At 42.9% G+C, this 12,411-nt stretch overlaps 1 protein-coding gene across 1 annotated transcript in view; it reads right to left on the bottom strand.

Annotated features, from left to right (window-relative positions):
* ENPP3 (ectonucleotide pyrophosphatase/phosphodiesterase 3) overlaps positions 1-12,411 on the bottom strand; it is a 716,664-nt gene that overhangs the window by 206,629 nt on the left and 497,624 nt on the right. Inside the window, exon 21 of the mRNA XM_086927431.1 lies at positions 9,138-9,292. Coding sequence (XP_086783557.1) covers positions 9,138-9,292 — 155 coding nt within the window. The remainder of the gene's footprint in view (positions 1-9,137; positions 9,293-12,411) is intronic.

Here is a 12,411-nt window from a genome sequence, read left to right as displayed (position 1 = left end):
TGACGCGGCCGGCCACGCCCTTGGGGCAGGCAGGGGCGGGTTTACGCCCGCCCTGAAGACGGATAAAAGGAGCAACAAGCCAAGGAAGCATCCTCTTGTTCCTGTGCTCTGAAGCTGCACCACCTCGCTGCACGTGAGCTCGAGACGGAACGAAGAGCCAATTTTGACCCACCCACCAACCCCTGAGGACAGCAAGTGGTTTTGAATAAAGCTTGATGTGGTAACTCTAATTTTGTTTGCAGGTTCGGATTATTATCGTGATAACTTTGAATATGCAATAAAGAATGGTCAATTTGTGGTATGTTTTGCAAATAAAGTAATCCTGCTCTAGTGTTGATCAGTAAGCATACTTTTAATAAAGTTGTTGTTGTTACTGTCTTTTAAGTAAATTAGTCATTTAGTTTAGAATTGTCGTATTTATTTTGGTCGGGCGGTAAGGTCATGATCGGTGAGCACTAATTGGAAGATCCCTATGAGTGGGCGTCACCCATTACGGATGGGAGCGCTCGAGGGAGGTGGCCATTGGCCCCTCAACGGGGAGGCGGTCCCTTCTAAGGATGGGCCGCCGAAAGGAAAGGAAAGGCGGTCAAGGCCCCTTCCTGGGTAGGAGGGGCTACAGCCCCCTCCTGGAGAATTTCCCGGGGCCAGGACATCTGCGACGGCAGATGTGGTAAGTTGTGTGGGGTTTGGGGGGGGGTCTACGCTACCTTCTAGATACCTCACACGAGTCCTCGGACGACCTTTAAGTGGCGTCGAGTTTATTGGGGCCCCCGTCAAGTCAAGGGAAATTGGTAGTTGCACTTGAGGTACACCTCTGTGCGGTCGCCCCTCACAAGTGAGGGGGATATTTCTGGTTTAGGGATCTTGACACCGGTTACGACCTTGCCGTTGGCCCTTAAACGTTAGGATGTACAATTTCAAAATTTCAAGTTAAATGTTTTGTAGGATGTTAGTTCGGCTAGGAGAACCTTTGTATTAGAGAATATGTTAAGGTTAGCCAAACATCGCAATGTGGTAATGAAATTGTACATAATATGAAACTGTTATTTTAATGTTTTAATTTTGTTTCATATTTTAATAAATACGGCCGGGAGGGTCACTCCCTCCCGTCTTCCAAAAGTTCAGAACTGTTTCCGGTTTCCCATCCTTGGGGATTGTGTTGAGAGGGGGTGGCGGGTATCTCAGCCATATGGACTCTTTTTTCTTAATGAGCCTAGCTGTGGATTTTGGACCCTAGCTCAGCCGGCATCTAGTGAAACCTAGCAAACCTGTACATTTTTTAAAACGAGACACCCAGGGATATCCAGGATGGGGTGACTTGTGTGGCTCCCACCAGGTTCTGTTACCCAGAATCCCTTGCAAACCTCAAACTTGGTAAAAAAAAAAAATCCGCATATTTCTGTGATGGAACGTCAGGAATCTGTGGTGAGCCACAAACCTCTACCCACCCAGCATTCCTTCAAGTCTCTTGATACAAATGGTATCTCACTTTTATGGGTAGGCCTAGTGCCCAAGACATGAAACGGCCCAAAATGCAACACAGACCCATCAAATTTTTATAGTGAAAACGAACCCTTTTTTCGCAATATGCCTAGCTGTGGATTTTGGACCCTAACTCAGCTGGCACCTAGGGAAACCTAGCAAACCTGTGCATTTTTTAAACTAGACACCCAAGGAAATTCAAAATGGAGTGGCTTGAGTGGCTCTCACCAGGTTGGATTTCCCAGAATCCCTTGCAAAACTAAAACTTTGTAATAGAAAACACAATTCTGTGATGGAAAGTTCTGGAATCTGCAGGGAGTGACAGACTACCACCTACCCAGCATTCCAAGTCCTCTGATAAAAATAGCACCTCACTTGTGTGGGTAGTCATTGTGCCTGCGACAGGAAACAACCCGAAACGCAAGGTGGACACATCCCAGTTTTCCAGTGAAAAGTGACCCTTTTTTCGTAATGTGCCTAGCTGTGGATTTTGGACCTGGCACCTACGGAAACCTAGTAAACCTGTACATTTTTCAAAACTAGACACACAGCCGAATCCATGATGGGGTGACTTGTTTGGCTTTCACCAGGTTCTGTTACCCAGAATCCTTTGCAAACCTCAACCTTTGTTAAAAATAGCAAATTTTCCTCGCATTTCTGTGATGGAAAGTTCAGGCATCTGCGGGGAGCCACAAGTTTCGACCCACCTAGCATTCCCCCAAGTCTCCCGATACAAATGGTACCTCACTTGTGTGGGTAGGCTTTGTGCCCGTGAAAGGAAACAGCTCAAAATGCAACATGAACACATCACATTTGTCCATTGACAACATTTTCCTCACATTTCTGTTATGGAAAGTTCTGGAATCTGCCAGGAGCCACAAACTTCCACCCACACAGCACTCCCCAAGTCTCCGGATAATAATAGTACCTCACTTGTGTGGGTAGGCCTAGTGCCCGTGACAGGAAATGGCACAAAACAAACTGTGGAGACTTCAAAAATATTGATGGCAAAAAGACCTTGCTTTGCGAGGGAGTCACCTGCGTTTTTTGATCCTAGGATCGGCGGCCATCAGGAGAAATCTTACAATCCAAAGGACGTCCATGTGGCCATAGAGTAGGTTATAAGTAGATGGTTTATCAAGCTTAGTTACAGGTTATTATGATGGTAAGAAAGTAAGAGACAGCCCCACCAGGAGCAGCATCCTTGCTGCTCAACCCACATGCTCCAATTGTCTCTCTGTCAACCACACCAGGCACTCCAGCATTTCACTGCATCATCAAGCATTCCAACATTCCACACCCATCACATTCATACTAGCTGAGCAGCAGGGAACAGGTAACTAAAGGAAAGGATGCAAAGTAAGAGTACAAGTCACAACAGGAAACCTACTAAACCCAGACATTTCTGAAAACTAGACATCCGGGGAAGTCCAGGGAGGTGTGGCTTGCATGGATCCCTTAAAGTTTTTCTACCCAGAATTCCCTGCAAACCTCAAATTTAGCTAAACAAATCACATTTTCCTCACACTTCTGTGTGGGAAATTGTGGGATCGCCAGACTGATACAAATTTCCTACCACCCAGCGTCTCCCCAGGTCTCCCGATATAAATACTCCCTCACTTGTGTGGGTAGGCCAAGTACCCGCAATAGGGAAGGGCCCAAAACGTAGTATTGTGAAGTCCTCAAAATTATCTATCACAAAACAACCTGATTTTGCGAGGGAGTCACCTATGTTTTTGGTCCAGGGCTTGGGGGCCATCTAGGGAAACCTACCAAACCCACCCATTTCTGAAAATTAGACACCCCAGGGAGTTAAGGGAGGTGTTGTGGCTTGCGTAGTTCACCCAACCTTTTCCTACCCTGAATCCCGTGCAAACCTTAAATTTAGCTGAAAATATCCAAATTTTCTCACTTTTTTGTGTGCGTAAGTTGTGGGATCAACGGGCTGACACAAATTTCCTACCACCCAGTGTTCCCTAGGTCTCCCAATAAAAATGGTGTCTCATTCACCTGTGCGCGCTCAATTTGATCCGACCCGCGCAGCAAAGATAAAAATGCACTGCCCATTGAGGACGCTGTCACAAATAGGAAATCACTCATGTGTGACAGGAGGCAGCACTACTAGAAGTCGCAGCTGAGGCGACAGATCCTTGACCCAACTGTAGCACAAGGGCGGTAAGGGCAAAACTCTTGCACCTTCACCCTGATGAACAAAGTACCAACACTTTATATCTGGCCCTAAGTGTCTGCCAAATTTCATGCATATTTGTAAATCGGTGCACATTGACACATTTCTTTTCAACGCACAATAATGTTGACCCTTTCAAGCCCATTTTTCACCTTTTTAAAATGCATATAATATCTCAACAATTACTGAACCAATGTACACCAACCACAAAAAGCACTCTTTCTAAATAAAGTTCTACTTTCACTTCAAATTTGATGAACATCTGTTCAGCAGTTTGTGATATAGTTAAAAAACGTGTCTTTTGAACCCCCCTTTAACATTTTTTCCCTCAAACGGAAGTGCATGAAAATTAGCATACTGGAGGTTAGCTGCTTACGCTATTTGGTGCAGGTATGTCAATGGGGACTAAAGCTAAAAGCAAATCAAAAAATACCTTTGGAGTGGGAAGTGCAGCTGAAATAGAACCATACAGCAGGGGCTGCCCAGGCTTCCATTGAGCAAGCAAAGCCACCTTCAAGAACACAAATGAATAATCAGAAAACATGTGGATATTATAGAGACGGGCGGCTTTGGAAGCCATTTTGAAGACAGTTTCCTATGTAGAGAAGAGAGAAGTCAATATAGAATTTTTAAAGCTTGTTTTCCCAGATAAATGGCACTCGCGCAGGCCAAAAACTCCCAACTGCTTCTGAGTTACAAATATTTATGATGGCTTCTTTAAAGTCACCGTAAACATGACTATGAGTAAATTTTGCTTAGAGAGTGATGATTTTTAAAATGATGAACAGGAATGCATTGCTTTGAAAAATGACCTCCATATTAAGTTGACCCCAGACTTTGTTTGATTACCAAATATATTTAATTGTTGGTGACCGAGACATGCATTTCCTCTTGTTATACTCCAACTTCTATTTAACTAAGCAAATGAAAATTCCCTGCTAAGACCTTCATAATGAGTGGCCTGGTAAATGGGACAGATTTTCCCTACCCCTGGAGATACTGATATTGTGTGTACAGTAACTCCATGGTGGGGAAAATCTGGCCTATTGCAAGTTGCAACCTGTGGGTCCACTAGGAAATGAGAAATTACTGGGGGAAACAGTAATTCAGGGTCTGATTTCCCTAGTAATTCCTCATTTTGGGCAAATATCTCTGGGTGAGAGGAGAAAGATCTGCGGAGTTTCTGCAGCTCTCATAATTCCGATGGGGTTGGTATGGTAACTGTTGTTACCAGTCCTATAGGAATTAAGAGGCCACTGGTGATGAAGGCCTTGGTGGATAATGCTCTACCTTGATTCTCACAATGCACACAATCTTAGGTATCTTTATTCAGTGTATAAATTATACTTACCAAACTTGTTTGCCTTATAGAATTTTTCAATCCGTTTTACTTACTGAACATGTATTGTTTTGCTAATACGACAAAACCAAAATACATTGCTTCTAGATGGACCACATAAACCTCTTTCAATGAACCTTGTGACTACCTACATCCTGTGTGAATCGCTCCTGGGTGGAGCTCACAGATATTTTTCCTAACAACTGACTAACCCGCTATGTGTCTGCAAGCCATTTCTAGGTAGAACGGACATGTAAGGCCCTCATTCTGAGTCGCAACAAACAAGGAAGTGATGTAAGGAATGCCTAAAGTGATCTCAGCCACTGAGGATTGATCACACCATATTGTAGTCTATCACTTTTCTCTCACAATACCTCTCTAAACAGAGACTAATCATATGCAAACCAGGTTGGACCTGCTCCTGTAGTAACAGTTCAGCCCGAACTGCAAGGCGACATCCTCCCAAAATGGGAACTCAAGGATCCCCAGACCCGGTTCAGGCTGCTTAGGTCACGACCAGAGGTATAACTTCAGTACTGGAGCAAAGTGAGCATGTGCTCCATGTCTGGGCACACCCGTTGTACTGAGGGAACCTACTGATACTAACAACTGGATTATGGAACAAATACTTAAATTCCTGTCAGTCAGTGGGAATCGCTAAGGCTGCCCACTACGCCACTTTAGACAGAGACTAGCCATATGCAAAATCAGCCTTGGACCTAATTCAAAAAGATGGACTGGAATGTAGTCCCAGTGATTACCATTGTCAGTGATTTATTCAAGCATGTCAGCCATCAACTTTTTGTGTTCCTCATTGTGAGCTGCGCACAAATCCCATTTCAGGTGCAAAAGGATGATTGCACCTGAAGTAGGAATTGAAATTCATGCACAGTTTGCTCACTGCTGTTTTTTTAGTCTTCATTATTTTCACCACGTAAAACTATGCACAAACTGTGTATGCCAATAGGACAGACTTTAAGGGCCAGATGTAGGTAATTCATATTTACCGACTCTTAAATACCGAATTTTACCGAGTCGGTAAATATGAAGGGGGGAGATGTAGGTATTACAGATTCTGTAAATACCGAATCGTTAAGATTCGATATTTACCGAATCTGTAAATACCGAATCGGTATTGCCCATTGATTCCTATGGGCCTTAAAGCCCATAGGAATCAATGGGCAATACCGATTCTGTAATTACAGAATCGGTAAATACCGAATTTTGCAAGGGTGCAGGGGGTGTCACTTTGACACCCTCTGGCACCCAAAAATAGGCATGTGCGCCATGTGGCACACAGACATGCCCTAAGGGCATGTCTGTCTGTCACATGGCTAGGTGTGCATGCACACATGTGCATGCACACCTGAATTCGGTATTTTAACACCCAATTGGATTGGGTGGTAAAATACCGAATTTGTAGGGCCTTTGGGACTCAGAAGAGTCCCACCTACATCTGGGAATTACCGAATCGGTAAATTTACAGAATCTGTAAAATCTGGCCCCCTACATCTCAAGATGCCAAATACCGGACGGAAACGGCCGAATTCGGCCGTTTCCGACCAGTATTTGCCACCTGCATCGGGCCCTAAGTCTGCAAACTTCAGAACAGGTTAAAGACACACATTTAGGCCCTCATTATGATGTTGGGCAGACCATTATTGACAGGCCGTCGGTGGCAGTCCGCCCAAAAGACAGGACATTGGTCCAATTGCCACATAACGATGCAGGCAGTCAGAGCGATAATGTTGGGGGTAAAGACCGCCGCCTCCGACAGGGCCCAAGATCCTGTCGGGCCGGCGGGTGGGGGGGGGGGGGGGGGGGTTAGTCACCTATTCCTACAATGGAGGCGGTGGTTGTGCAGGCATCGCCGTAGGGATTAGGTTTTCCCTTTCTGACTGCCTTTTCATGTTGGTCCAAAAGCCATAAAAAGGCAGGCAGAAATTGACTTTGGGTGACCCAAGCAGGGCCCTCATCCCTTGTGGACCACTGCTAAGTGGCCTGGGGGCACATGTATTGACCCCGCATATCCATGCACCATGTGCCAGGCGCCACATTGTGCCTGGCACACGGATGTTTACAAAGTGCCTTTTTTACTGTGCCTTGTGCTGCAGCCCTGATTTTGGGCCTCAGCACAAGCCACAGTAAAAAAAGCATTTTACAACCACCTGCATGACAGTCGTATCCTAATAGGGTGGGCGGGACCACCAGCTCATTGTTGCACGGTTTCTGCCCGAAACGATGGCGGTCGGCGATCTGACCGACCAACATTGTAATAAGGCCTTTAGTGTTTTATCCCACATTCCATGGTCTAAAACTAATATTGAAATGCAAATTGCACACCCAGTAAATACCAAATCCTGTGGCATTGCCCAGGCTACATATTGCACCGTGAATAGTTCCAATTCAAAATGAGTGCTTAAATGTCTGTAGGCCTTATTTCTCAAAATAGCACATAACTCATGTCCACTTTACCTTTGAAAAGGAAAGTGAGTCAGGAAGGACACCACTTTTATCTGTCTTTTGGAACTGAACACTACTGTGTATTCATAAAAATTATAGCTAGGTAAATCTCACAAATTGTTCCTATAAACAGACGGACAATACTCCTGGTAACTCACATTTGGGTGGACCCTACAAATAATGGATCTCAACAAATACAAATATCCTCCGAGGACATTTTGTGAAAAATCACTAGTGAGAAAAACTCAATACCACATAAGAAAACTAGAGTTTTATTCACCATACTTTTGATTTACATTTACACTTCTTTGATACGGAACCTCTCTCGATTAAAATATTGATAGTAATTTCTTATTGTTCCAGAGAGGTTAAAACCCCTGATTTCTAAATCACTAGCCCTCCCATCCTTTTCCAAACCCTTCTCTCCCAGGGATCCATAGGTCATCCTTAAATGCCCCAGTCTATGGAGTACAAAGAACACCTGAAGCACACATGCATGTACATATACTCACAAATATACATTAAAGTATAGATATGCAAGTACAGATACATGTGTGCACAACAAACTTTGACACAGTAAAACATTCTACTTAAAGAGATGCAGACTCAACTTATAATGACATCATTCAATAGATAAAAAGGTCAGTAGATTGATTTGCAAAAGCAATGGTATTCATTTGAAATACACTGGACAAAGTGAACTGCTATTCCACAAAAGTAAATTATTCAAATGTGTATTTTAATTTTCAACAAAATAAATCTCTTATGATATTGCTACTAATATATTTAACAGTTTTCATTCACTGTTGGTTGCTTATTGTATATGGGAGAACAATGTAAAAGGATGTGTTAACAGTGCACTCTTCACATCACTATTAATGTACTTCACATTCCTTTCCACTGCTCACCAGAGTAAACAGGCAAGCAAAGCAAGGTAATGTGTTCGAATTGCCTACAAAGCCTACACTAAACTATCTAACATTCAACAGAAAATATTTGGGGTAACACCAGACATGCCCACATCAAAGCACAGACATTCCATGAGTTAGGTGTAGATGTTGTAGCAACATCACTTACAATTACGAAGTGGCACACAAACATCCAACAGAAACTATTGGATGAGAAATTTGTAACCTCTTAATAAGCAATTAGATTATGATGATTAAGACACACTTACCGTAAACACTGACAAAGGCACAAACTCACTATCGCCTTAGAGCCCGTCATAGTGGGCTCTACAGGCCATTAAAGGCCCGCTCCAGCATTAAAGGTCCGAGCCTTCGGCTTGGGCCTTTAACAAGGACGCTACGGCGGGCTCTAATGCTATTAGAACATTCCGCCACTAGAGGGCAGAATGATCTAAGTTGTAAAACAAAAGCCTTACGGAGTCTGAGGTTGTTGAAATCCCCTCAAGCTCCGTGAGGCATTTGTTAAGCATTGGAATGTTGATACTCCGGGCTTCTACCAGCCATCAGAAGCCCGTAGCGCTCCACTGTGTTGATGGAGCTCCCAACATTCCAATGTTCTAATACAGATTACACATCCTCACAAGCCAATCCAGACTTTGGTCTGAGATGGAATCATCAGAACTAAGGTTAGCATGCTCCTACTGAACCAATATTTCTAAAATAAATTAGTATCAAATATAATGATGAAGATACATACAGAATTTCCAATGGTGTATGAGGTCCAGAGTGGCATTAGGATGTCCTGGCTGTAGCCGCTTACATAGTCATGCTGGTGTAAGAGGCAGTGTGTGCTGTTCTTCTGTAGTACTCTGGGTCTCCCATATGGTAGGTTTGCTTTCTCTGTCTGGGATACTGGAAGATGAACATAACAGGTGTGAGCATGTGTCCGGCTGGTAATGCATATGAAAATTTTGTCAGGTATTCAACGCTTGCATGTGAGAAAGCTATAAAAATGACAATATAATTTAAAAATAAAATAAAACCAAAAGCAACTTATTTAATCCCAATGTTTTGCACTGCTTTCACTCTCCAATTATCAAGATGTACCAGCCCATAGAATTATGACTTTTCGGTCCCTAGTCAAGGTCTTGCACAATCACTGTCTGCAATCTGCACACTCTAAAGGAGAAATATTTAATGACTAAACCAGTGATGGCAGAAACATACCTCAAGCAACAATGATAACTAGTTTTTGTGGCTAATGGACAGCCACTGTGCTCAGAGTAAAGTATTTTCCTCTTCTGTTATCGATTTCCCACCTAATGAGAATTGACTACTGCAGTGGCCAGGCTGAAAGATAGCAGGAAAATAGGTTAAAGCTAAGCTTCATCTGACCACATTAGGGGAATAGATTTGTCATAATGTACATTAAACCTGGAAATGGGGTCTGGAAAGAAGTGCATACAGAAAACATGTAGAGTAATCCATGTAGTGCCACTTCGGTTTCTTATTGAAGGACAAGGAGCTAGAAAGTAGCAATGCTGTTTTAGTTCTGAAACAATGATCATGAATGCAATCATGAAATGCAATTGTGATGTTGTAACAGTTGTGATAAGCATCGGTAAAGCCAATAGATTGTACATTTCTAAGGACACTGTAGATGAATGAGTGAGTGTGTGTATAACCTAGTGACTGGGTGCAAGGTTGAATGTCTGGATGGATAAGGGAATGAGCTAATCTAGATGACTAGATTGACTGGTGAGTGTATGTGTACATGAGTTGATGAAGTGTGTAGGTTTAGTTTTGGAGAAGTAGTATAGGGGAAGGACAGTGTAAGGCTCGGGAAGAGATTGAGCGACTGTATGAACTGTGAGTGAGTGTATGGATGGTTGCAGTACTGCCCTCTGACCTGGTAGCAATCTCAGGAGAGAACCACAAGTGTGGAACTTCTCAGATATTTTTGGTTCAAAAAGCCAGTATCTTTTCAACCTCACGTAGGTACAAAAAAGAGGTTTAGATTACAAAGCTTATGTAATCAATGCAAGCGAGTAGAATATTAAAGAGTGGCAGTTGTGGAACGATTACATCAATATGTAAAACATCCATAACAATATACTTGGCCGCTGCATAAGAAGGGACTCAACAACTTCCTGCTTGAGGAGAAATGTGTTCAGGCATGGTCTGAATTGTCTAGCCTGGAGAAAGTATTTTTGCTCAAAGATTTATTTATGAAAATGTTACATTACTAGAGAGAGAGAGATTAAAGGATCATTGTTCTCAAAGTGGAAGGTTGTACACTAAACTGCTGGAGCTATCTGTTCCCTGACACAGAAGAAACAACAAACTACAAATAAAATGTAAAATGCTTTTTAAGAATACGCAAAAAACATCGAGATTCAAAACCTTACTATAGCCAAAGAAAGCAAACAGGTTGTGTTCCTTCTGGCCATGTGGTTTTAGTGCTTCTTAACACATATAGCCAGAGTGTCTATCCAGAACCAGGAGGAGACAGCTGTGTCACCATTGAAGCGGAATCAGTTGTTGTCACTGATGGGGGAAGGAAGTGAGACCTGGATTAGAAGTACAAATCTGAAAGGGCTGCTCTTTCATCAGACATTTCAAGGAGAGGCCTAATCCTCCCACTCCTAAAGAAGCCTACACTTGTCCCTGATGACCTCGCCAACTACTGGCTGATCACTCACCTACCATTCAGTTACAAGATCATTGAAAAAGCAATCCATGTTCAACTGGATGATCAAACAAATGGTAACCATGTCCTGCATGACTATAAGCCATGAATTAAATATTAATTACCCAGGCGAACTCCGCGTAGTTTTGCTATTTTCGCTTTATTCTGTTGACACAAATGACTGAAAATTATGTAAATACACCCATTTGCATCATTTGGAGCATTTTTGGACAAAAATGCCTACCAAAGAGTGCAATTCAGAAAAGGGGGTGGTGATGAACAGAGTGTCTGAATTAAGCAGACCACTCTTACCCAGTCCAAAGATCAGGGCTTGATCAATCACCGTTATTTAGCTCACTGCACCATCCCAGCCCAGAACCTGGCTATATGCAAATCAGTCTGTCCCTGGCCCAGTGCATCATGGGAACAGGGCAGACTAAACTACCAAGCCAATTCTTCACCAGAAAGAAGTACAGGAACAAATGTTAATATTTGCAAGCCCCTATCGCCACCACAACGTCACTTTTTTGAACGTTGTGGTGGGATAGGGGCTTCACTTTATTAACTTGTAAATAAGGCACAGTTTCACACGATACTTAGCGTGAAAGGGGTGGACAATGGGTCTTGTGGAGGGCATTCCACAACAACACCCATTGATGTTGATGCACCCCATATTTACAAAATTAAGACCAGGGTAAACTTGGTCTTACACTGGCGAAATGAGGAGAAATGTTTAATTTCTCCTTGTTTTTGCAGTTTCTATGTGTGCTGCCTTGTGCAGCACACATAGAAACAGCAAACGTCATTGATTGTTTATGTGCAGGAAAGTGTCCCTTCCCGCACATAAACAATAATTTTAAAAAGTTACGTTTTGCAACTTCTATGTGTGTTGCATTAAGCAGCAAACATAAGTTACAAAATGACATTTAGAAATTGTTTATGTGCAGAAAGCGACACCTTCCTGCACATAAAAAATCTTCCCCTGAAACGCAGACACCCTTGCACTATGGTGCAAGGGTGCATGTGTTGGCGCTAGGCAGCTAAATGTAGTGCCAGTCCATTTAATCAACATTGTGAGTGCTGAACCACTGTCAATTGATGTCAATTTTGAAAGCTGTTTTCAATTTGAAGTAAAGAGGGGCTGTACTTCAGGTTCTGTGCACCACTAGAGAATTTCTAAATGTTGCCCTTTACAATTTTGATAAGTGCGGTACTCTATTGCCTCAATCCCTCTGTGTGTATTAGCCTTACTCCTACCCCAATTAACTACCAGTCGGGTTCCAGATCATGTTTCAGCATGCAGACCACTACCTTACATTTGGTAGACGATTAACCTCGAACT

This window comes from Lissotriton vulgaris, chromosome 6 (assembly GCF_964263255.1).
Source record: "Lissotriton vulgaris chromosome 6, aLisVul1.2, whole genome shotgun sequence".
Taxonomy (NCBI): Eukaryota; Metazoa; Chordata; class Amphibia; order Caudata; family Salamandridae; genus Lissotriton; species Lissotriton vulgaris.
This window is presented reverse-complemented; position numbering and strand designations above follow the sequence as displayed.